The sequence below is a fragment of the Anomaloglossus baeobatrachus genome, chromosome 12, assembly GCF_048569485.1.
Source record: "Anomaloglossus baeobatrachus isolate aAnoBae1 chromosome 12, aAnoBae1.hap1, whole genome shotgun sequence".
In the NCBI taxonomy this organism is placed as follows: Eukaryota; Metazoa; Chordata; class Amphibia; order Anura; family Aromobatidae; genus Anomaloglossus; species Anomaloglossus baeobatrachus.
In genome coordinates, this window is record NC_134364.1 from 93229538 (window position 1) to 93256571 (window position 27034).

At 45.7% G+C, this 27034-nt stretch overlaps 1 protein-coding gene across 1 annotated transcript; it reads right to left on the reverse strand.

Annotated features, from left to right (window-relative positions):
* Window positions 1-1343: 1343 nt before the first annotated feature.
* LOC142257705 (olfactory receptor 5AP2-like) lies at window positions 1344-2276 on the reverse strand. Its single transcript, XM_075329840.1, has one exon. It carries the CDS (start codon window positions 2274-2276, stop codon window positions 1344-1346), a length of 933 nt encoding a protein of 310 aa, XP_075185955.1.
* Between the last annotated feature and the right edge of the window lie 24758 nt (window positions 2277-27034).

The following is a 27034-nucleotide window of genomic DNA, read 5'->3' on the forward strand; positions in this document are numbered from 1 at the left end:
GGCTGTGAGAGACTATGTCACTGAGAAGCCGCAAAATATTTGTCAGATCTGATGAAGAGTGCAACAAAGGGCAACAGCCATAGGGGATGGGAGTTAATCATGCCCTTGAGCAGGGGACAGGTGAAAAACTTAGAAAAATGGTTGGGGAACCCCAGAACACTTGTAAGACCTAATGATTCTAATGAAGAGTGTAACAAAGACAGTAGGGGATGGGAATAGATCCTGGCCTTGAATAGTAGACGGGTGAATAACATAAAACAATGTTATCACTGCTCATCCCTCATAAGTAGGCCATCCTAGTTCAATGTAATCACTTGACAAGAGGTCAGGTGTCCTTATTGGCCACACCTGCAGCTCTGAGATTGAAATAGAAAAGAATGTCCAGGTGATTGGTGTCTAATGGTACCTGGTTATTTTTTCCATCATTAGGTCAGCTCTACACAAAGTAGGGCTGCTCTGCCATTGTCCAAAGCTGAGGGAGGAGGGTAAAGGCCCCGTCACACTAAGCAACATCGCTAGCAACATCGCTGGTAACGAACAACTTTTGTGACGTTGCTAGCGATGTTGCTGTGTGTGACATCCAGCAACAACCTGGCCCCTGCTGTGAGGTCGTTGGTTGTTGCTGAATGTCCTGGGCCATTTTTTAGTTGTTGCTGTCCTGCTGTGAAGCACAGATCGCTGTGTGTGACAGCGAGACAGCAACAACTAAATGTGCAGGCAGCAGGAGCCGGCTTCTGCGGAGGCTGGTAACCAATGTAAACATCGGGTAACCAAGAAGCCCTGTCCTTGGTTACCCGATATTTACCTATGATACCAGCCTCCGCCGCTCTCACTGTCAGTGCCGGCTCCTGCTCTGAGCACATTTAGCTGCAGCACACATCAGGTAATTAACCCGATGTGTGCTGTAACTAGGAGAGCAAGGAGCCAGCGCTAAGCATTGTGCGCTGCTCCCTGCTCTGTGCACATTTAGCTGCAGCACACATCGGGTTAATTAACCTGATGTGTGCTGTAACTAGGAGACTGGGGGCTGGTCACTGGTTGCTGGTGAGCTCACCAGCAACTCGTGTAGCCACGCTCCAGCGATCCCTGCCAGGTCAGGTTGCTGGTGGGATCGCTGGAGCGTCGCAGTGTGACATCTCACCAGCAACCTCCTAGCAACTTACCAGCGATCCCTATCGTTGTTGGGATCGCTGGTAAGTTGCTTAGTGTGACTGGACCTTTAGCCATGTCTCCTGAATAAAAGATTGATTAGCAAGCCATGCATGGACTATTAAATTATGTCCATTTGGTGCAAGTTGTTTAAACCCCTTTATTGTCTAAATGTTTGCAGAAAGTATCTTGTCTCAATGGGTTGATTGCCTAAACAGTTTAAGTTTGATAGTGTCTTTAACTTCCGTGTTCCTCATGCTGTAGATGATAGGATTCAACATTGGTGTCACTACTGTATATAGAATGGACATGATCTTGCCTATCTCAGGAGAGTATGTGGAGCGAGGTTTCAGGTACATGAACATAATGGTCCCATAGTACACAGACACAACAGTGAGGTGGGAGGCGCATGTGGAAAATGCTTTTTGTCTTCCTTGAGAAGAACGGATGTTTAAGATGGTGAAGATGATGTGGACATATGAAACTAATGTCAATAAGAAAGCACACAAGATAATAAATTGTCCTGCAACCTGCATGACTATTTCATTAGTACGAGTATCCTTGCACGAGAGTTGAAAGAAAGGAGGCATCTCACAGAAGAAATGGTTGACATGGGATTTGCAAAAGGGTAGTTGAAAAGTGAGCGGTGTATGAATAAGGGAATTGCCGAAACCTGTAGCCCAAGATACGGAAGCTAAACAGGCACATATTCTTTTGGTAATAATTGTTTGGTAGTGTAATGGTCTACAAATAGCCACAAATCGATCATAGGACATAACGGCAAGAAGAACACACTCAGCGCCACCTAATGCCATGTGGAAATACATTTGAAGTACACATCCCAAGAGAGAAATACTCCTGTCCTCTGATAGGGTATTTATTAGAATTTTAGGCATGATGGTGGATGAGAAAAAAATGTCGATAATGGAAAGATTACTTAAGAAGAAGTACATTGGCGTTTGCAGCTTTGAGTTGATCCTCACCACAATGATAAGAAAAACATTCCCGGTCAAAGTTGTTATGTACATTATCAAGAACGTAACAAAGCAGGTTACCTGGAGATATGGGACATTGGACAGGCCAAGGAGAAAAAATCGTCCTGGAGATGTTTCATTTGAGTCTCCCATTTTATGTACTGCAGTTGGTAAATGGCAAACAATACACAAAACAGATAAAAGTACCCATGATTCAGTGTTCTTTAAACACTTATTTAGTATTGTTCTGAATTTACAAGAAGACATGAGCTGATCGGTTTGCGCAGCCTTGGTCCATAGTCCAGGTTACCTGTGCGCTGCATATTGCACAGATGAGATCTCACACGAGGCTTTCAAATTAAATGCTTCTCCAGTGAACCAAAAGCTCAAGAAATTCACGCAGTTCCTATCCATGGCTAGAGAACACTGACCTGGATCATGGATCTGAGTTACATGAAGCGATTCGGTCATCCTTACTTCCAATCTTCAACTGGTTTCACAACTGATTCTATCTGCACATTGTGTACTTTTAGAGTAGACAATTAGAAAATTATACAATAAAGCATTATGCTTATGACATACCAGCTCAACCTTTGTTTTAGGAGAGATCGGGAAGTAGGTCTTGCAGGCTTTCTCTATGAGTTAGAAAAGGAAGCAGAATTTACACAGTTTTTCAATCCATGGTTGAGGGAAGCATACAGTAACTTATGGGATTTTTTTATGAGCGGGTAGTGTATGTAGGACTCAAAGGATTTCTCTATATGTGGGGGAGAAAAGAAGGGCTCATAGGCGGGACTAGGTGTAAAAGCTGGATCTCTCTATGAGTAGGTGGAGGATGTAAGACCCTTATGCTTATTTAGACCCTTAGTGAAATTCATCTTTTAGTTACGTCATATGCCGGATCCCACATCTTTCCTGGCGAATGATAGTTGTAATATTCATCGGACAGGAAAAGCTTACATTTTCTTGAATTGTCTTTTTTTACCTTCTATTTTTGGTAATTTCTTGAGAATTTTTTAAATGTTTTTGACCCTCTTGGGTTTTTTATGAGCATGATTTTTGGGTTGTCTTTCTTACTGGCATTTATTTTTAACTCTATTCAACAGTTAATAATCTCTTAGCAGTTTTTAAAGTAATAATAACTTACAAAATGCTCAGACATCCCCTGGCGTGTTCTCATCCTTTCCATTGACCTGTACAGTAAAGTACTTGTAAAGTACATAGCGTTCTCGGGTCACAAAACACTCAAAAATGGTAAGTTCACACTTTCAACAATTTGTTGTTTTTGAAAACTTAATCATAAAAACTGGATAGAAGAAAGGGTTAAACCACGCTGATGTGGAGACAAAATAGGAGGAGATTCTGGAGGTAAATTCTTTGTGATTTTTATTTTTCTACGCGTTTCAGAGTCTAACTGACTCCTTCATCAGGATGCAAAAACCACTGATGTACAATGATTGTAGTACTGGGTCTACAGCAGCCAACGTGGTGACTTACTATACTTTAACGGTAGTTGTGACCCTCACAACTCCTCGAGGTGAGTGGTTCTGAGCTGCTCATTCTATTTTCATTTGGATAAGACAATCTTTGTGCCCTTGTCTCTTCCAGATATTATATTATCTACTACTCTGGTTAGTAGGTATCTTTAGCGGTGCTTACTCCTCTGTGTTTGTTTTTGAAAACTTAACAGACAATAGAAAAACTAAACATAGAAATGTATATGTCCATTCGTTTGAGTGTTTAGTTGGTGCTTTCAAGCAGGTTTTGGAGTGGACCTAAAAAACCCCATTGTGTGCACATAAGCTTAGTTACAACTCTTCACTGAGGGTTCTAAGTTTTCTGATTCTGCAGCTAGGAATTTGTACAGAAACAAAGACCCTATGAGTGGCAAACAAAGACATTTTTCAATGGAACCCAGTTTGCAAAAACAATTTTTAGCCCAAGATGCAAAAAAAAAATTAAAAAAATAAATAAAAAATACCCTTAAGGTGTCCATATCCTTTAAGCAAATGAAACAGATGATAAAGAGGAGCTGTACTACAGTTGTATAAGTAATAACAAAGTCTATAAGTAGACTCTTTTTCTTATTCCAAAATTACTTCCTAACACCTAAAAAGTTTACCTTCACAAGAACATGTCCGGATTCTCTTTGACCCCAAGACCTTCTGATATCTCGTGAAATTGTGGGAATAGTCTGCTCATTTTTGGCCAGCACATGACAAACAGTTATGCTTGTAATGCCCCTCATTTATACTTTACAGTGAACTTTTAATCCCTCGTGTATATGAAGTCAAAGAAATTGTAATGTTCCAGAAATTCCATGTTGAATTATTACCCTGTAGACACTTGAGACATTTGTTTAAAAGTTTGATTAAGTTGTTTAAAAGTTTCTTTGTTTTTTTCATTAAAGTTTCTTGAAGTTCCAGTTTATAGTTTAGACTTTAACACTTTATATTATTTATTATACTAATTTTATTTTATATTTTTAACATTGTGTTTATGATAAACCTTTTCCACCTTGGCTAATTTTTTTGCTTCATTTTATATTTTTTCCTCATCTTCTTTGAAGGGCCATCATTTTTTTGTTTGAATTTTCATCCCCATTGCCATAGAAAGGTTAGATTTTTTGCGGGTCAAGTTGTAATTTGAATGACTTAATTTAACGTCTGGGAAAAGAGAGAAATAATCTAAATTCTGTGGTCTGATGGAATAAAATTGAAACCCTGAAAGTTTTTTTTTTAAATTGTGTACTTATAACTAGAGATGAGCCACCCCCCTAGCGTTCGAGTTCGGTTTGGTTTGTCGAACGGAGGCTCCGTTCGACGAACCGTTCCACGAACCAACTTGAACCCCATTGAAAACAATGACAGGCAAACACAAACACATACAAACACATAGAAAACACCTTCTAAGGTGTCCAAAAGGTGACAAACAACTCCCAAGACACCACATACACATGGGAAAGTGACAAGGACATATACTCATGCGAAAACCAAAGAGCTGGACAAGTAAAAAGAGGAGGAGACTCAGATATCGGAGTATCTGCAAGTGAACATCGATGCCATTACTGTGCAACTTGAGCCTTGCTCTTTTTGGGCTTCCAATCTGGATAAATTGCCTGAGCTTGCCACTTATGCCTTGGGGATCTTGTCGTGTCCTGCAGCCAGCGTTCTCTTGGAACATGTCTTCAGTGCTGCTGGTTGTGTGCTGACAGATAAGCCCATTTGTCTGTCCAGTGACAATGTGGACAGACTAACGTCATCAAGATGAACAAATCATGGATCAGAGAGGACTTTTCTACCCCTGTGTCATCCTGGGGAGATGAAAGGCTCGTGGATTTTTGATAGTGCTTTATGCAAATCAACCTGTGAAGTTGCAACTGGGGGACAACTGATGCCAGTGAAGTGGTGTGTGTGGCCCAAGTTTTGGAAAAGAGGGAGACTGTGGTTGGAGTCCTTTTTTTTTTGAAAAATGAACCAAGATGAGGAAGTCATGGATCAGAGAGGACTTTTCTACCCCTGTGTCATCCAGTGGAGGCAAAAGGCTGGTGGATTTTTGATAGTGCTTCATGCAAAGCATCTTTTTAAGATTGCAATTGGGGGACAACTGATGCCAGTGAAGTGGTGTATATGTGGCCCAATTTTTGGAAACGAGGGAGACTGTGGTTGGAGTCCCCTTGCTGTGCTTTACATGATTTTAGAAGGGCATGACATGCCTAAAAGGTTGATTTTCAGCATCTGCAAGTTGTTGGCTACAGAAATGCTGCCTTTCCACCCTTTTGACACAGAGGATTTTCGAGACCTTATGCCCATCGCAGTGCCCCAAGAGCCGATGCAGAGTCGCCACTCCTTCTCCAAGAAAGGTGTGCCCGCGCTACACCAGCATGTCGCACACAACATCACCGCTTCCTTGAGAGACTCTGTGTGTGACAGAGTGCATTTCACCACAGATACTTGGACCAGTAAGCATGGACAGGGGCGTTACATGTCGCTGACTGGGCACTGGGTAACTATGAGTGAGATGGATAAGGGTCTGCTGTACAAGTTTTGCCGTCCCCATGAGTTTTGTGTCAATCCTTCCTCTGTATGTAGAAGTTCCTCCACTGCTTCTGCCTCCTCAACCTCGTCTGGGTCCTCAACCTCCGTTCAAAACCTGTCTTTGTAAGGCCACCCACGTTGTAACTGTGCACAAGGAATCCCGCACACCTCCTTACTATGCTGGCAGCAGAGCTCAACGCCATCAAGCGGTCAAATCTTTACTTTGAAATGTATGGGAAATGTGAGTCACACCGCTGAGAAGTTGTGGACGGTTAGCTCTAGGGACCGAGTTTCATCAATGGTTGTCTCCACTCAACCAGCAGCCAGGGAAGGCCGTGTGTGACAATGATGCAAACCTGGATGCGGCCCTTCGCCGTGACAATGTGACACATGTGCCTTGTATGGCTCACTTGTTCCACTTGGTTGTCCAGCAATTTTTAAACCACTATCCCGGCCTAGATGGCCTACTGCAGATGGCACAGTGTAACACCTGCCTGGATCCACTCACTTATACGGGCTGTAAAGTATAGGCTAGAGGGAAGCCACTCAACAAGCTGCACCCCTAGAACTCTGAAACCCTTTAACCCCTATACAGGTATTTGGAATTACACAGGGCCAAAGGTGATCAATACCTGTGGAAGGCTGCAGTCCGAGAGAGTAGTAGTCAGGCAGGGTCAAACCATGAATTGAGGAACTGGAACAGAATCGGATGGCCAGGACTTAATCAGAAAACATGCAGAGGTCTAATGCGGATCGGGCAACGAGGTACATAAACAGCAGGCAGGAGACGTAGTCAGGAAACAAGGTGTAGTCAGCACACAAAATCACAAAACAGTACTGGGCGGAACAGGAACCAGAAGTTCAGAACTATGTCTGGCAGTGGTAAGCAGACAAGAGGGGCCTAAAAAAAGAGTGTGGTGTCTTCCCATTGGTTGTAGCTGAATGATGGTACTTCAGCTGTGAGACAACAAGCATCTACAGTCAGCCAGTGGTACTGCAGATCTCAAGGTAACCCAGCCCAGTAGCTGTGCGGAACCTGCGGCCATCGGCGCTGCTGGCATCGACTCCTCTTCCATCAACAGCACTATCTACGAAAGGAACACGGTGTCTCCTGGCGATCGGAGTACAAGTTGCTGGAGTGGACTCCGGTGGTGACGTAACAATGATGCAAACCTGGGTGCGGCCCTTCGCCAGGGCTATGTGACACACGTGCCTTGTATGTCTGACGTGTTCAACTGGATAGTCCAGCAATTTTTAAACCACTATCCCAGCCTACATGGCCTTCTGCAGAGGGTACGCTTGCTATGTGCTCACTTCCACCATTCACACCCAGCAGCTGAACAACTTGCATCGCTCCAGAAGTCTTTCGGTCTGCCTGTTCACCGCCTGCAGTGCGATGTGCTGACATGCAGGAAGTTGAATCTGCACATGTTGCAGCGCCTGTGGCAGCACCGACGAGCCCTGCTGCAATAAGATATGACTATGCATTACGTTAGCCTGGGCTAATGAGATCCAGAGGTGGGGAAGATCTCGCTGCTGGAGTGGTCTCAGATCAAGTACCTATGCACCCTTCTTCACAGTTTACAAATGGCAACGAAGATGTTAAGCGCTGACAATGCCATTATCATTCTGACAATTCCGGTCATCTACATGTTGGAGCACACTCTAAACATTATTCAGAGTCAGGTGGTGGGACAAGAGGAAGGGGAGGAAGTACAGGAGGAGTAATATACGGAAGGGATAACAAGGTCTACAAAGTCCACACGTTCAGCAGCACCAAGGCAGCAGGCATGGGACGGGAGAGGGATTAACAAGGGCACATAGTATCAGCCAAACTGTTGAGGAAGGTGCAGGAGCCCAGGAAGAAATGGAGGACGAACTGGCGATGGGCATGGAAGACTCAGTAGATGAGGGAGAGCTTGATCACATTTCTGTTGTGCGAGGTTGGGGGGAGAGAGCAGAGGAAGGAAGCATGATTCTCACCTTTCCGCCACCAACACAGCAAGGACTTGGTCCTCATGGATGCGCAAGACACATGAGCGCCCTCTTGCTGCACTACCTACAACATGACCCTCGGATTGTCCGAATTCGAAGAAATGCTGACTACTGGGTTGCCACACTGTCAGATCTGCGGTACAAGACAGTTGGCAAAATAAGTCCTGCGATAGAAAGGGACGCACGTATGCAGGAGTACGCAATCTTAGATCGGCTTTTCCACTAAACACCAGTGCTGCACAGAGTGAATCTCAACGCTTTTTCATGGCTAGGAGGAAATGGTGTTTCACTTGTCCACATCTGAGGGACCGAGGGATGGTTCCTGTGCTGAGACGGCGTTGAGTAGGGTGTGCCTGCAGAGTTGCAAATTTTGTCATCTGCAAAATGAGTGGAAAAAGGCCAGATGCTGGTGGAAAGGGGAACAGGTGTATTAGAAAGGGGAAAAAAGTTTGTGTCCATGGGTTTGGTGGTTAAGCAACAGTAACATCTGCTGAAGAAACACCATTTGTTACGGGGGGACTGGCAGATTTGGATAAGGTGGTATATATCCCAATCGCCAGTCGGGGACCACCGTGCTCCTAGATGGCAAAGGAGGTGCTGGCAACCCAAAGGTTAGGAGGAGGATACAGAGCTGGGTGGCTCTGAAAAAAATAGTAGCCTGAACCGAGTTAGACGACACTCGAATCTGGAGACTGGGAACCCTGTTAGTGTCACAGGGTCCACACAGCCAGCACAGGAACTCACTGTTAACAACACAGGGGCCATTGCCTACACTGTCCGTGTGCGCAGGGGGCACACCTGTGGACAGCAGGCACAGCAGCCCAGTTAATGCCACTGTGCAGCAGTAGCAGGACTGGTAAGACAGGAGCTGGTCGTAACCGTTCTGCGTTACCAAGTGTGGTGGCGTCCTGCACCGACGGCCTATCCCTGCCTACCTCTGGCCTAAAGCCACAATGGGTTCAACACATTGAGGTGTGCTCTGTCTGCGCATAATAGAAGACTGCGCACCTTGTTGTCTCCAGCCCCTTTTCTAACCTGGGTCTGCCCCAACCCAGGGTGGACTACAATGCACCTCCATGAGCCAAAAGCAGAATGCCATGTCATCAGTGACTTAACCAGCGGCCTATCTGTAACCGCCACTTCAATGATGACCACATGGCAGCCATGGCCCAAACACCTCACCAGTCATCGTCTGACGAACAATCATGAGGTGCCAAATCATAGTGGCGGGCCTCTGCGTGCCAGTCCTGAGTGGCCACATCATCAGGACACCTGATGCTCTCTGGACTATCATGCACTGCCACCTCACGGACATGGCCAGTGAGTTCCTTAACGGACCTAGCCTCTGATGCACTAAGTGCCTGAGCATGCTCAGTAGCCTGAACAACAGTCCCAGAAAACAGACTATCAGCTTCTGCATGCTCTGTAGGCACGACACAGGACTTATACACGGCACGGTGTCCAAGTACCTGTGCAAATAGGCTTTCATCGCTAAGTGTGGGAGCATGCTCAGTAGCACAAACTGAGGACTTAGCCTCAGGAATGGCACAGTCATGGTGAGCATGCTCACTAGGCGAAACACTGTACTTAGGCTGTATCTGGGGTAAATCGGCACACGCATGCGCACTAGCCGTCTCTCCACACTTAGACGTGGATGAGGAAGCAGCCAGCTGGACGACCAGAGGGATGGACAAAAATGGCAGCTGATGCCTGGGCGCAACTGGAACGGCAGCTGGCTGCTTGCGTCTACGGCGGCACCGATTCATACCACCAACTACCAGCCAAAATAAGAGGTGTACTTCTTCCCTTGGATAATCTGATATGATCCCTTTTTTAAGGGACACGATCATCGCTACCAAATGTAGATGAGGCACCAAAAGAGCAGGTGCTTCAATGGATCTCCATTGCTCCATCAAGTGGTCTCTCCTCCACCTCAACATCAATATCCCAAATACTTCATTCCTCTGTGGTGTCAACCCAATCGCACTTGCTCCCTATCAGATCACAAGTTTCCACCAGCCCTGCTGAGTATGGGGAAACAGAGATGGTTGAGTCTGCAGAGCTGTTCAGTCACACTATAGCCTGGGAATCAGAGGTCTGCTCCAAAGCTGCAGTGAGTCCAGACAAGTAAATGATCTGCACTGATGCCCATCAGCTTTGTAAGTCAGATCCAGGACCCGATGAAGAAGGTGCTGAGCATAATGTACACCCTCATTCCCAAACTGTAAATCATCCTGGTGGAGCCAATGGGGATCATGCTGAGGAGACTCAGATACCTGATTGGAACGACAACTTTACTATTCGGTCAGGGCAGGAAGAGGTTGGCTCGGAGGATTCAGGACAAGGGGAGTGAAAACACACAGGGTGATGATAAGGTTGGAGACCCCACTTACTGTCAAACCAAAGTCAGCCAGTCGATGAGGTCAGCAGAGGAGGTGGAGGAGGATGCTATCGACGACGAGGTTACGTTGCGTCTTCCTGGACAGAGACAAAGTACTGGAAGCACGTCAACACCTGAATCCTCAGCCACAACTCTACCTCTGTGCAGAAGTCGTGGTGGCTCTGCAGGTCGCATGGGCTGTAAGCCGTGCCTAGCCTGGGGCTTTTTTACATCGCAAAAGATCACCCAAGTCATGTCATCTGTAAGATTTGTCACCAATCTCTAAGTAGAGGCCAAAAACTCACTACTTTGAGTACTTCATTCATGAACTGTCACATGGATATGAAGTGATAGCGTGAGAGTGTATTGATGAGCTTTATCCACTGGGAATGCCACATGCTTACTTGCCGTTCATTGCATGCATTGTTGCAGACTACCCACAAGGGGCTGCTGTTTTTTTTCCATCTGCCTTTGACCTTTTGGTCAATATAGCAATAGCAAAATGGTCTTCGGCTGCGGACTTGGAGAGCGGAGGAGGTGCTGTCTGTGAAGTGAAGGAAAAGCTAAAGGTGTGCATTACAGCAAGGAGTCACCGCGGAAACAATTCGGTGAATTGTGAGGGGACTCGTGTTGGAGTTTGGTGAGGAGGACCGTAATGCCTGTGAGCAGCATCCTGTGCCGGAGACAGACATTCTTCCGGTGCTGTCTATACTGTTTACCAGGAGAGGATCGTAAACTCTGTATTTATGGCAACTGGACACCACAGTACCCGGGTATGGTAGGCTGGGACCAGATAGTAATGCGTGCATGCAACACTTTGTTTTCTTTGCAAAACACATATCTGTTCTGCTTCGGCCGACTATATAGACAATAAGACTTGATGCCCCTGCTCTGTCAATTTGTCAGTTACAGTTAAAATCATAGAGTGACAGCGACACATGTTTGCATGGACTGTTGTTTTACAAGATTTCCAGGATTGTGTTGCTGAGCTGTGTGGTTTGCCTTAACACTGTTATCATCTTCCTTATCTGTGAGGCTTCAACTAACAAGGGTATTCAGGGGGGGTAATGGGTTTTGTCTATGTTTAGGTAGATAAGTTGTAAACTCTTTTGATGCGACACTGGTAAGTCATGTTCTCACACACACACACACACACAATTACTCCTGCTACGGAGAGGGATTACCATGTAGTAGGCAACTAACTAGACAGTCCCTTGGTTAGGGAAAAGTTCGTGAGCAGGGGGTATAAATCACCATTACGAGTGTCGCAGCATAGGGGTGTAGGCTTTTGGAATTGTGAATAGATTGCTCTATTCTTTAAGTTTTATGCATGGTTCTTATTGTTTGTTTTGGGAAAGTTAAAGAATCATTTATCAACCCAACTGCCTAGAGTCCTTTTTTTAGTGTGTGGTTTTGCTGTATACTGGGGAGCCCACCCTGTACACTACTTTAAATGAATCATAAGTCACAATGGGAAGTTCACTGTGCTACAATGCGGCCTAGCGGGGTTGTACAACCATCGTCTGCCCCATCAAGTGCATCTGCGTACTCTTCATCCTCTGTGACTGTGGGGACAGCAGTCACACATGATTTTTGACGCTGATTCTCCACCCCTTTACCCGCTACAGGCAGTGTGATTGGCAGGTCGTCAGTTGTTTTTGAAGTGGAAACAGCTGCTGGTGTTGAGCTCTCTCAGACATCAAGAGAACCACCTTTGGATGAAGGCAACATTATATCCATGCCTGCACAGTTGTCACAGATTGCCTGGATTACCTGCAGTTAAATATTGCGTAGCAGAAATGGAGAGGAGTGTAGAATGCACATGTGGTGTACCTTGCTTGACAGGAGAGGAACCCCAAGGTAGTATCCCTGACAATTTTACTATGCCCCTAAAAGTGTCAGCACTTTTGGAAATTAAAATTGTGTAGCAGCAATGGAGAGGAGTGTAGAATGCACATGTGGTGTTACTTGCTTGACAGGAGAGGAACCCCAAGGTTGTATCACTGACAATTTTACTATGCCACTAAAAGTGTCAGCACTTTTGGAAATTAAAATTGCGTAGCAAAAATGGGCAGGTGTGTAGAATGCACAGGTGCTGTAGGTAGCTGAACAGCAAAGGAACACAAATTTAGTATCCAAGACACTTTTAGTATGCCACTCAAAGTGTCAGCACTGTTTGCAATGAAAATTGCTTAGCAAAAATGGGCAGGTGTGTAGAATGCACAGGTACTGTAGGTAGCTGGACAGCAAAGGAAGCCTCACTCTCTATCCCTGCCAATGAAAAAAATGAACCAAGGAATTGCCTAAGCTGATATAGCCAGACGCTGTTATATAAAACCCTGCACAGCGTTGGCACGGACCTGCCTAGCAGAAATGGCTATGAGCAGCTGTAATGTAGCTTTGAAAAGGGCTGAAATTACAAGTAGTCCCTAATCCCTAAAGCGCTGTGTAGATTGCACTGTATGTCTATAGCGCACACAGCAGCAGCGGCAGCGGGAGCTGGAGTGGTGACTGTCACCCACCTGCAGTAGAGAGATAATAGCGGCGACGGGGAAAATGGCCGTGTCTTATAGGGCAAGAACATGTGACATGCACAGCCTATGACACATGCCCTTGCTTCTCTGGCAAAAATGCACTTTGCTGTGTGTGTGTCTGTGATTTGCTGACAGCCTGGCCCACCCCACTGTACGCGCAGTTAGGAAAAAAAAAATGGCGATCGGCATTCTTTCAGCACTCAGCAGCAGCACTGATCTAAACCCCGTCCCCCCCGCACACTATACGCTGAATTTTGATAATATCATGATTCACAGTGACTCACACTATCACAGTGAAAAGCCAGCTAGTAACTAGGTACGCATTTTGGTGATCGAACCATTCTCGAACGTAACTCGAACTACCGAAGTTTTAGCAAATCGTTCGAGTTCATCGAACATCACTCGAACATGAAATTGGCGAACCTCGAACATCTCTCATCTCTACTTATAATGCTCAGTGTGCGGTAAAAATCAAGTGACCTAATTCTCAAATTTTATAGAAATAACATTATTTTGATAACTATTTCTGTAAAACAAGAATTCCAGCGTTTCCTGTGTAGGTGATATAATTTAAAACTGTATAGATCAGATTTTGTGGATGTTGTGATATGAAATATGTTTACTTTTTATTTAGCTATTATTTTTTTAAAGCTTTTTATTTTTTACTTTTTTTTTTAGTAGTTTTTACACATTTCAGGATACATATTGGGGATATTAAAGAGGTTGGCCACTTTATTTTAACAATTGTGGGGACATGATTTTGGGTACAGCTCTTCTGGTCTCATGACTGCTAGTAAGAGGATTGAAAATAGAATGGGATCTCTCTGTTACCAAATTACTGGCCTTTTTTATAGTCCCCTTTTTAGCTCTCCACATTTTGTTGGATAAGAATTTATTTTATGTTTTTTATTGCACATTTTGGCCAGAGATTGAGTTCTAGTATTGTGGGGGTAAGGCCTGGGCTGTAGGCTTTTTGTCCAGATATAATAAGATAATCTGTGTGTGTATATAATTAAAGCATAGATGTCATTGCATAATTATCTGTATGACAATCGCATAGACGCCTTAATATTATTTTAAAATGTGCGCTCAGGAATGTGTTAGCCAAGATGAATAAGCCAAAATGTATAATGAACAAAGAAGTATTCATAACACACTGATTGTATTCATAACATTTTGGTTCTCACCAGCTGGGATGTAAAGCTGGGGCTTTATCTCTTACTCCTTGTTTCCATATCAAGGTCAAATATTGGACTGTATAATCATGAGATTTTCAATACATGAGCCAAAAGCTTGCTTTGCTCAAACAGTGAATACCTCTTGGCATGATCATTTTTGTCTGATTCATTTATATCTGCGCAGATCGATTTGAAATCCGCCTCTGTGACCCTGAGAGACCCCATTTGTGGTTTCCCCAAAATTCCCAACCTTGACAGTAAAACTATATTTTAATCTGTTTGCGTGCTGTGTGTTTGAGGGGATGTTGAAGTGTATGTTTGGATTAGATAGTACTCCTTCTTCAGGAATGCCTGAGAAAGGAGTAGTTTCTACTCCAAATTGTGTTATATGGATAAAAAATGAATATTTCATACTCGCCTTAGAATTACCTTTGTCAGTAGCAGCTCCAGGATCCACTACACTCTCCTTCCCTTCACTTGACATGTCCTCCATCCATTCGGTGTGCACTCAATTGCTGGAGCAGCAGCCATTTTGAAATGCATTAAATTCCATCATGGAGTTTTGCCGCACACAACGTGACCAGCTGAGGATCTCCTCAGCTGGTCAGGTTGTATGCGGCAAAACTCCATGCCTATGCCTCCACCCATCCAAACCTATGAGTAGAGAGCGGTATCATACAAATAGTGCCTCTTTACTTTTCACTCCGCATAAGTGAGTGTTTGGGTTTGGTGAGAGAAGTCCAGAGGGTGTAATGGCTTGGCTGATCTAGGGTCTGGGGGTTTAGCATCATGATTGGGCAGAGATTTGTGCGTGTGCTGAGTAATGCAGTTGTGACCTTGGTAATTCGAGAGCACTCTTGCCATCATTCATGGGTAGTTGCAGAAGGCTTAAGTAGTAGGTTCGAGTTGTATGACTAAAACTGTCTGCAACTTGTAGGTGAGGTAAGTTTACCTCAAACTTTTGATGTGCCACCTACATCACTTGTTGTGGAGATTGCCCTTAGCAAGATACAACCTGGGGAAAAATAGAGGGTTGCCATGCTGTCCAAGTACAAGAGGAATAGAGCCATGAGGGAAGATCAAAAAGAAAGTTGATGCCTCTGTGGGTGTGTCACCAGAAATTTGGGGCATAGGTTGCCTGAATGAAATGAGACTAGGGTCAGCTGGGTGACGGGAAACCCGGGAGAGTACAATACTGGGAGAGAGTGCTGTGGTACGTATGACGACTCAAAGTGTGTAACTGAGGGGGTCTGAGAGAGGGAAAAAAACCTGCCCTATCAGAGAGAAGCAACCACAAGAAACAACTTCTGGTAACCTGCCAAATATGTTTGTAGTGAAAGAAGTTATAAATAAATCGGTGTTGCAATTTTCAAAAGAAATCGTGCATTGTAATCTTGAGTAAAGTTGTGCAGATGTATAGAGACTGTCTAGTGTCTGTTATTCCATGTTATCCTAAAAAGGGAATTCTTGATGCAAAGGCCACCCTGCAAGTTTACCATAAAGTTTTTCTCTGCGGAAGATTCTCAATTCATTCTTGTGTATTTGTCTTATTAATGTATCCTGTGGGATACAAGTTCTCATTAAAGAGATCCAGCTGGTAGGAAATCTTACAGGCAATGTGGCATTGGAAATATATCCAAAATAGTTATCTGAGCAGCAAGAGTCTCTCAAATGCCACCTATTGTGGTAGCCACCCTGTAAGGCAATGTCTGAACTATAGGGCCTTGAAGCATGACAAGGGATTTTAGCCAATTCAAATTCAACTCCAATAAGAAGAGACAACTGTAAAGCTTGTGGGTGCAAGCCTAGAGTGGACCCACAGAGTACACCTGTGGGGCTTGACTAGGGTGCACACCAGGTTTTCACCAGAGCCTCTGATGGTGAGGATGGATTGGTCTACAGGTAGAAACCAGGTGTCATTTAGAAAGAAACAGTGCTGCAGCATCTGGCCCCAGGGGTATGGGGACTGACAGTCTCTGATAAGGCAGATGCAGCTGGGACAGCTAATTCCACAGGCTCGGAGGGTATGGAATGATGCAGCAGAAGTGGCCGGTACAACAGGTTTGGCCAAAATGGAATGATGCAGCAGCGACAGGTACTACGAAACAGGTTTAAGTAGCACAGCAGCAGCATATAGGTAAGGGATCTGAACAACTAACAACACATCTGTAGAATTAGATTACGTTGCTCAGGCACTTCCCATAAGGAGAGGGTGCTTTAAGTACATAGTGCCTCTCAGACATAGGCTGAGAGGAACATCCAGGTTAGGGTGCAGTAGCCCTTTAAGAATAGTTGCGTGCGCACTCAATAAGTGTGCTACCAGGACACCTGTGCAGCGTGTGCAGACCCTGGGAGCTGGCAGCAAGGCCCAGGGATGTAACAGCCTCCGCTGAGTGGCTGGGAGGAGGAGTGTGCCCGAGGAGTGCAGGACAGTGTGGTGATACCAGTGGTGGCATTACAACCATTGATACACAGCTGTTTAGGAGTTCTTGCTCCTAGTCATGTGGGACATTGCTGGTTAACAGGCCTATTTTGTACATGAGAATTTCCCCTTTAAAGGGAAGGTATCGCGTTTTTTTATTTTTGTATTAAAAATAGTGATTATGAAATCAAGTATTTCTAATACAAAATGAAAATCGCAGCTTATTTAGTTTTTATTTAATTTTTATTTAACTGGAGGCACTGGGGGCTGCCATGCTGGATTTGCTGTGTGTGTTACGACAGTAACTCATTCCTTCATGGCAGCCGCTGTGCATAGAGAACAGTAGTCTGGATCCGACCCCATGCAGTACGTTACAGTGGGCGTCTGCTGTGACCTGGGCGCGCCCCCCTGGGCTGTCCAGATCACAGCAGAGGGAGGAGATCAGCGCCATTATTGTGGAGCTCACAGCATGTGCTGTTTGCTCCACTTTACTCTGTCAACCGCCGGGATGTGTGAGTACGGGCCGCCTCTCCTCCCCCTGTTACCGTCTCCGATGACATCCCATCCCTCCGTTCTCCCCAGCCCCTGCTCTGCCCCTCCCCCCGCCATTGCCGTCTCCAATGACACCCCCCTCCCTACGTTCTCCCAAGCCCCCACTCTGCCCGCCGCAGCTCCCCCAGCTCTGCCCGCCGCCACAGCTCCCCCAGCTCTGCCCGCCACCGCAGCTCCCCCAACTCTGCCCGCCGCAGCTCCCCCCGCTCTGCTTGCCGCTGCTGTGCGTGTGTTTGTGTGTGGCACAAGGTCCCCATCAGGGGTGATGTATGTGTGTGTGTGTGTGTGTGTGTGTGGCACAAGGTCCCCAGCAGGGGTGATGTTTGTGTGTGTGTGCGCGCGCGCGCGTGCCACTGCATGTAAGTACCTGTGTGTGTACCGGTGATACTGTCTGCAGGGTTGTGTATCTAATCCTATCTTGTGTGATACTGTCTGTATAGCTGTGTATCTAATCTCCTGTGTGATACTGTCTGCTGAGCCGTGTATCTAATCCTATCCTGTGTGATACTGTCTGCTGAGCTGTGTATTTAATCCTATCCTGTGTGATACTGTCTGCACGGCTGTGTATCTAATCCTGTCGTGTGATACTGTCTGAAGGGCTGTGTATCTAATCCTATCGTGTAATACTGTCTGCACGGCTGTGTATCTAATCCTATCGTGTGATACTGTCTGCACGGCTGTGTATCTAATCCTATCATGTGATACTGTCTGCAGAGCTGTGTATCTAATCCTATGTTGTGCGATACTGGCTGCTGAGCTGTGTATCTAACCCTATCCTGTGTGATACTGTCTGCACGGCTGTGTATCTAATCCTATCATGTGATACTGTCTGCATGGCTGTGTATCTAATCCTCTCCTGTGTGATACTGTCTGCTGAGCTGTGTATCTAATCCTGTCGTGTGATACTGTCTGCTGAGCCGTGTATCTAATCCTATGTTGTGTGATACTGTCTGCTGAGCAGTGTATCTAATCCTATCCTGTGTGATACTGTCTGCACGGCTGTGTATCTAATCCTCTCCTGTGTGATACTGTCTGCAGGGCTGTGTATCTAATCCTATCGTGTGATACTGTCTGCACGGCTGTGTATCTAATCCTATCGTGTGATACTGTCTGCTGAGCTGTGTATCTAATCCTATCATGTGATACTGTCTGCTGAGCTATCTAATCCTATCCTGTGTGATGTATGCAAAGCTGTGTATCTAATACTCTGCCATGTGATATGGTCTGTTGAGCTGTGTATCTAATCCTATCCTGTGTTATACTGTCTGCTGAGTTGTGTATCTAATCCTGTCCTGTGTGATACTCCTGCTGTCCTTGGTGACACTTTAGACATTTGTGGTCATCAACAAAATGGCTCTGCACTGTGTCCCTACATGTCATTCTCTCTTATCTGTTGTAAACACTCAGATTGGGAGGGGGGAGGCGTGACATCACACACAGGAGAGCAGACTCCGCCCACTTTACTGCATATGTAATCTGAGCTTTTTTTACAGTGGGATTTCTGTAGGATTTCAGCAGCTGCTCCACCTAGTGTTTAACAGTGGAAAATATCAAACTTTTTATTTTTTTTTATATTTTGGTCAATTAAAAACAAATAATGATATTTAAACAAAACATTAAACCATTATTACTTTACATTTTTTCAGTTATTGAATTTTTTTCTTTGACGATACCTTCCCTTTAAGAGACCATTTTTTAAATAATTTTTGGGTCCGTCTGAATACATTTCAATGTTTTTTCTTATAATCTGTGTATTTTAATAACATTAATAGGGTATAGATGCGGTGACAAAAGTAGTTTGGACTTTCAAAACAACTTAGCACAGGTGAGTTATATTTTTTCCGAGGCTCCAGACTCCCTGTGACATAAGTTGCAAGGCTGACATGGGAATAACCACTTTAATAGCAATTTGATACAGGGTTACAAACCATACTTTACATATGTACAGAGAAACTGAAAATAAAAGACAAGCTTCAACATATACAGGGAAGCTACTCATAGAAGAATCCCACTAGACAATTGTCTTTTAGAGCGAGGGCTGGCTCTCTGAAATTTGATTTCCAATATACAAGAATAGGAGGCAATGCATGTTAGAAAAATCTGGCCTGAATCAGGAGTGATCCTCTCAAACAGGTTATTTTGAAGATTCACAATTTGGTTCAAGTTTGTTCTCTGTCTGACTGTTGAATTTCCAATATTTTAACACAAATTAGCATTATTCAAGGTATCTTCTGTGTCGCCCAGGAATAAGGGGTACTCAGATCTGGGCTAAGGGGTCACTTCTGTAGGTATCACGGTGGCATGACCCGGTCTGTGATCCCAGGTTCCATGACAAAAAGGGAATTAGGTAAGGGAGATTGTTCGTGACGCCACCCATGGGTTGTGATGATGAGATGGTGGCACCACCCGCTGCCTCTGGGGACCGCGCCCGGGACTTATGGTGTGGGGCAGCAAGGAGGAATTACCTCCACGGGTAGGGGAGGTGTAGTCCCGGGGCCCAGTGGGAATTGTGGTGGTGGCAGGGATTGCAGGGAGCAGGAAACTCACACTTCGGTTGTCTTTGTGTTGGATGAAGCTAGGCTGATGTGTGTGGTCAAGAAACACAGAGTTCTTTGTAAACCAACTTGCCGGTGACCGGGAGTCTTTTGGAGGGGTGTGCTGGTCCCACACACGGGGCAATGAGCAGGAGTCCTCTTTTGTTGCACTGCACCTTGTAGTCTGCTTAGCTCCTCTGGTTGGAACGGGGGAAGTCCACTTCCCTGCACTATTCCGGGTTCCCGATGCCGGCGGGCCATTACCCTGCCCTGGTCCACGTTGGGTCCTCTTCTAGTGCCTGACCTGTTCCCGCAGACCAGGGGCTCCAACCCCTGACCGCTCTGCAACATTCTCCACAGCCCAGGAGACACACTCCCGACTTCTCTGCTGCTCTCCTCGGACTGACTGAACTCCTCCCCTGCTGCTCTTTTCAGCTCCTAACTGGGGGGGAGGGGCGGCTGCTCATATGCACCATGTGGGGGTGTGTGTGTGTGTGTAATCCCAAGGAGGAAGCGATTCCTGTACCCTTGATGGGGGGTACAGTCATCGGTGACTACCTGGTTTTGCCAGGGCGTCACACTTCTATTAATGTACTTTTTTTGCAATTTATTCCATTACAGCGTTTACAGAATATACATTTGAGTTTCAATTATTATAGTTCCTGTGATGTGGAATAATCTCATGCTGTAGGTGATGGGCTTCAACATTGGGGTCACTGATATATAGAGAATGAACACAGTCTTATCTGTTTCTGGAGAGTGTGTTGATCTGGAATGCAGAAGCATAAACATGATAGTCCTATGGTAGAAGGCCATCATAGGGAACTGGGAGGCACATGTCAAGAAAACCTTATGTCTACTGCGTGAAGAACACGTTTGGTGGAGATGATGGGGATATAAGATATTAGAGTCAGGAAGAAAGAACATATTGCTATGACCTTGACTGAGACATATATTACATCTCATTTAGCCAAGTGTCCTTGTAAGACAATCAAAAGAATTTAGCCATCTCACAAATAAATGGTTGACTTGGTGGGATCTACAGTAGGGCAGCTGCAAGTTGAGGGAATTTCTGAAGAAAACACTCCCTGATTCAGAGCTTGAACAAAACACAATTTCTTACTTATAATGGTGGAATAGTGCAAGGGTCTAGAAATGGCAGCAAATCTATAGTAAGCCATGATAGCAAGAATGATCAATTCTGTTAAACCTAGTGCTAGGAAAAATACATCTGGGTGACAGAAAGCCACAGGGAAATTCTTCTGTCCCTGGATAGAGTGTTATCTAGAATTTAGGAACAATTGTAGAAAAAGAGCAGATGTCTGTAAAGTTGAGTTAAGGCCCCTTTACACACTGAAACTTTCTAGCGATCCCACCAGCGATCCCAACCTGGCCGGGATCGCTACAAAGTCTCTGGTGAGTCTCTGGTGAGCTGTCAAACAGGCAAACCTGGCTAACGACGCAACAGCGATCCGAACCTGCAGAACGACCTAGCTAGTCATTGGGGACATTGTAAAGCAGCTTTTTGAAAGGGAAGTCGCTAACGAAGTCGCTGTAAAGTCCCCTTAATCTATACCACAGTAATGAGCAGAAGATTTCCTGATAATGTGATCAAATACACTCCCCAAAACACAACTAAGTAACCTGAAAATAAGTCATTGGATAGACCTCAAAATATGAATATGCTTGAAGGTGTTTTATTGAGACACTCAATAATAGTTAAAGGGGTTATCCATTACTTTCACAACCCCTTCTCATTCCTTTTGTTCACCCCAGAAAAATGTTTAAGCCTATACTCACCTCACCTCCACCTCCTTTGTGGCAAGGGTTGCAGCAATGTCTGAAGTCACGTTCCCATGACCCACATGTCAATGTTATGACACGCGACCAATCAGCGCCTTTGGACATTTGACCAGGAAGTCAGTGCAGCGCTAACATGCTGCTCAAATATCCAAAGGTGGGGAGACAGACTGTGGGAGCTGAATGGTTATGGTGCTTGCGAACAAGGGAAATGAGTAAGGGTTTTCCAAGTAGTTAGGCTTGTTAAGTCAGAATTACTTGGTAAAACTTTCTTCTACCGCAAGACGTCATATTCATCCTTACATTTCCTAAAGAAGTAAAGTGGGACTTTCAGTACTTCTAGTCTGCTATAGTGGGTTTAAGTCAAATCAATCTGAGTTACATAGCAATATGACAAGCTGAACTATTAGTAGTAAACCCCAAAAAAATGTACAGCGGCAATAAAAAAAGCAAAAAAAAAATCCTTAAATAAATTTTTGGGGTACAATTAAAGGGAATCTCTCAGTTGTTTTGTGTAAAATATACATATACAGTGTGTGTATATATATATATATATATATATATATATATATTAATTTGGTAAATTCTTTTTCATATCACGAACTGTATTAAAAATAAAATATAGAAATCTTGTAATTCTTACACCAGCCACTGGGGCCTTTTTAGACTCTAACTTCCCGTTGTTTCACCTATTGTGGTAGGTAGAGCTTGTATTGTTAGATATGTATAGAAGAGATAACAAAAAGTGTGATCTTGACTTTGATGATAATGAGACTGCTGAAAACTCATCCTGAAAATACAAGTCTATAACTATGAGTCTAAAAAATTATCTGTGGTCGCTGTAAAAATTGGAAGACTACTTAGTTTATTAAGATAAGAAAGATCATGCCATGAAAAAAATACATGTAACACAAAAATCAGAATTAAACAATGTAATTTTCTGATGATTGTTCACTTTAGGTTTTTCTTTAACCACCCCTCTAAATTTACTTACAGTTCTTACATTTACTGTAAAAATTACAAGAAATACATAAAAAAAGCGTAAAAATATTGGCTATTAATGCACCATATACTCTCCTATGTATCACAAATATTTTTCTTTATGCAAAAGCATCATTAGAGACTTAATGCAATGCAAATTTGCTCAACTGCCACCTATTTTATATCTGTTTTCGTTACGTTTATAGAATTCATATAGGTTTTAGAAAAGGTAAGTAATCGTCTTAACATTAACTATTTATTTTTTTGGTACTAAGGATTTGAATATGGAAGTCAAATGTAAACATTTTAGAGTCAGTCTTTAAAAGGATAAACCTTCCCACCCCCTACTAATAGGATTGGTTGCCTTTGTAATCATATTAACTGTTGTTAACTCTTGTAATTGTCTGAATGAAATTCACTGTATAAGAGGTTAAAAGTATTGTATAAATGGTTATCTAAAAATTAAACCAAGAGGAGGCTATATAAAGAGCTGCTAGCAGGAAGTGAGTCAGTGTGTGGCTGAAGCCACATGGCAGTAAAAGGCCCCCTGTTATTGTTTGTGTTATAGTGGTAATTGCTTATATCTGTGCTATAGCTAATGTTCAAAAAAGAAGGGTGGTAGCCTGGGCGCTACATTGATCTGACAAACACTGGACACTGTAGTTTAACCCTTTATTGCACAACGCGTTTCTGGGACGATCTGTCCCTTTCATCAGGTGTTTGACAGACAATGCTTAATTTACCTTATATAAAACAAATATCAATACATTACTTGAGAGGGGCCTTTCCTTTGCCCCTACCATGCAGCTGGATACCTTCACAGCTATTAAGGCTGTGCATTTGTTCGCCCGAAAATTACTTTTTAAACGCATTTTTACCCAACCCACTACAGGGGGCCCACCGAAGTGGAAAGGGAGGAAAAGGCGGTAGCAGTACTAGAGGCCCTAGCTGAGGAAATTGCAGGAGCCAATATAAGAAAGTTTCCTGTCCATCTTTATTCTAAGTCTAAGAAATTTCCGCCTCTGAGCTTATGTCCTGCAATTGACATATTTGTTAGGATGGTCACTAGGGACATTGAGGAATTGAACCGAAAACCCAACAGGTTTTCTAATTTGAGTTTACAAGAATGCAGAGCCTTAGACGAGATGAAGGAGTGGACTGACGTCCGATTTAAGCCAGCTGACAAGGGTGGCAACCTTGTCATCTGGCCAAATACAATGTATGAGAGAGAGGCCAATAGGCAGCTGGGTAATCGTACCTGCTATAGGAAACTATATGCTCATCCAACACAGGAATTTCAGGTCGAGTTGGTGGGGATCTTTGATGATGCTTGTCAGAAGGGTATCTGTTACATCTTGTGGCTCTCCTCTTGCAAGGAATGAGGTGGTCCCCCATTTCTTGTCTGCCGCGAGCCCTCCTGCTCAGCAGCGCCAAAGGCCTGGGAGACTGCAGGAGTTTCCTCCTCCTAGATGCAGCAGAAGGGTGACACCTAGTGGTTTACTCCTTGTAAGGAATGGAGTGGTCTCCCTTCCCTTGCCTGCCACGTGCCCTCCTGCTCGGCATCGCAGAGGGTCGGAGTGGTTGCACAGTGTGCAAAGGATAGATGCTCAGGGAAGCAGCAAGACTTCCCTTAGCTCTGCACATTGTGAAACCGAAGATCCCGCCTTTATGACCCAGAGGCAGGAGGTTGAGCATGTGCCCCACGTGACGTCTTCTGATTCGCTCACTGGTATCACACGGCCAGATAACGAGGCTGGTGATGTGCTGAATCCTGACTGGTCGGGCCAGGACGTCACAGATCATGATTGGGTCACATCCATCTCGCGCCCGCCCTTGGCTGGAGCTACATCTTAAAAACCCTTCCTGCCATCATGGCGGCGCGCGACCGTCCTTCTATGTTTGGATGTCTGGCAGCGTGCTGCCATGCCACTGTACAGACGTCATTGTATTTTGCAGGTCTCGCCCCTGCCTTGCTGCTCCGGCAGTATTCCGTTTAACAGGCTGTGTTCCTGTCCCAGGTGAGCTCCTTGAATCTCTGTCGGACTCACCTGGTTTCTGAAGCACACGTGCGTGGGCACCTCTGTGCTACCCTCGTGCCATATTCCTGTGACTCCCGCTGGCACACGTGCGTAGGCACCTCTGTGCGTCCCCGTGCAACAGGTACACCGAGTTGTGAGCCCCGTGCCATACAACCCTCACGGGTTAGGGCGGACAGGTGTACGCAGATCGTCTGTGACATTCCAGACAATCGCTAGCAGCAACCCGCTCACTCTTCTCCCACCATAGCAGCGGTCCCTTACACCGCACAGTGGACCTTGACCGGCGGAAGCTGTCCATATACCATCTTGGCACGCTTCCCCGGGTCCCCCTCGTAACATTACGGTCGCGCCAAAGGTCTGGCTATGGCTGAAGAGCAGCAGCAGTTGCTGCGTTATGTGCAGCAGTTGGAGTCACGATTGGCAGCTGTGGAGCGGTCTTCCCCCGATAAGGCTGCTCTAGCGACAATTGCCACCCAAGCGGCTACTCAGGCTGTGGAATTGAGCGGAAAGTCGCCTCGCCTTGCGCTCCCAGAGCGCTTCAACGGGGACAGCTCCGAGTGCCGTGGTTTCATAAACCAGGTTACCACCTACTTGGAGATGTCCGCCACTCTTTATGCTACTGAGAAGGCGAAAGTAGCATTCGTCCAGTCCCTGCTCACAGGGAGAGCGCTAAAATGGTCCACGCCGTTGTGGGAGCGCGGAGATCGGGTGGTGAATCACCTTCCAGTTTATCTTGAGGCCATGAGAAAGGTGTTCCTCGGGCCTCAAGTCACCCACGACTCCGCGCTGCGACTCCTACGCCTTCGGCAAAAGTCCACTTCAGTCGGGGACTTTGCGGTGCAGTTCAGGACACTCGCCACAGAGCTGGACTGGCCAGATAAAGTCCTTGTCCCTGTGTTCTGGGAGGGTCTGGCAGGGTTCGTCAAAGACGCGCTGGCCACGCGTGATGTGCCGACCACCTTAGAGGCCTTGATACGGCTTGCTTCTCGCATAGACATCCGCCACGCGGAGCGGAGGCTCGAGGTCTCTTCGGCACCCACGTCTACCTGGCCTACAGAGCCTCTGACTCTCCTTCCCCACCAGACCAGTCTCCCAGCCAGTTCTGTTGATGACTATGTGGAGCCCATGGAAGTCTCCAAGGTGGTCTCCTCTACCACAGGCTCTCGGCCGCCGGTCGTTTGCTTTGCCTGTGGGCAGAGGGGACATGTAGCTACCCGATGTTCAAAACCATCGGAAAAGAGACAGTGTCTGGTTTCCATCAGAGGAGGAACCCTAGACGCTACCTCTCCTAAATTAACCCTCAGCGCCCAGTTGCAGTTCGGTACCACTGTCTTCCCTGCCTTGGCTTGCTTAGACACTGGCGCTGACGGCAATTTCATTTCAGCCTCCCTGGCAACTAGGTACTCTGTTCCCCTGGTCCTGTTGCCTAAACCAATCAGTGTCCAGGTAGTCAACGGGTCCCTACTTGTCAAACCCATTACCCAGATCACCGTCCCTCTCAGGATGGATGTACCACCAGGCCACCATGAGCAGGTGTCCTTTTTGGTGCTTCCAGAAGGGACGGATGAGATCCTACTAGGACTCCCCTGGTTGAAACGGCATGCTCCGATACTCAACTGGACAACAGGGGAGATCTCGTCCTGGGCAGGGTCATGTAAAGAACACCTCAGGACCACCGGGTCACCCACTCCCCTAGACCTGGTGCCACCTGGCCAGACCCTCGTTCCCCCTAGGTTATGGAACGATGTACTTTCCTGGGACCATACCTCCAAGGTCGTGGGCCTCTTCAGGTCCAAAAGGACCAGAGTTCTAGAGGCCAGGCATGATTGGTGGCCGACGGCCGACTCCTCGTCCGACAACCCTGAAGTAGCGAGGTTGGTTAAAACAAAAATCGTTCAGGGCAAGAGGTACTTCCTCGTGGAGTGGGTCGGTCGTGGACCGAAGCATAGGACCTGGGAATTGGAGGATCATGTCCACGCTCCGGGTTTGGTAGCAGCCTTTGAGCACAGGCAGCGGGGGGGCCCTAGACCGGGGGGTAATGTTACATCTCGTGGCTCTCCTCTTGCAAGGAATGAGGTGGTCCCCCATTCCTTGTCTGCCGCAAGCCCTCCTGCTCAGCAGCGCCAAAGGCCTGGGAGACTGCAGGAGTTTCCTCCTCCTAGATGCAGCAGAAGGGTGACACCTAGTGGTTTACTCCTTGTAAGGAATGGAGTGGTCTCCCATCCCTTGCCTGCCACGTGCCCTCCTGCTCGGCATGGCAGAGGGTCGGAGTGGTTGCACAGTGTGCAAAGGATAGATGCTCAGGGAAGCAGCAAGACTTCCCTTAGCTCTGCACATTGTGAAACCGAAGATCCCGCCTTTATGACCCAGAGGCAGGAGGTTGAGCATGTGCCCCACGTGACGTCTTCTGATTCGCTCACTGGTATCACACGGCCAGATAACGAGGCTGGTGATGTGCT

Coding starts and splice junctions, on each gene's coding strand:
- LOC142257705 (XM_075329840.1), bottom strand. CDS start 2,276: ATGGGAGACTCAAATGAAACATCTCCAGGACGATTTTTTCTCCTTGGC.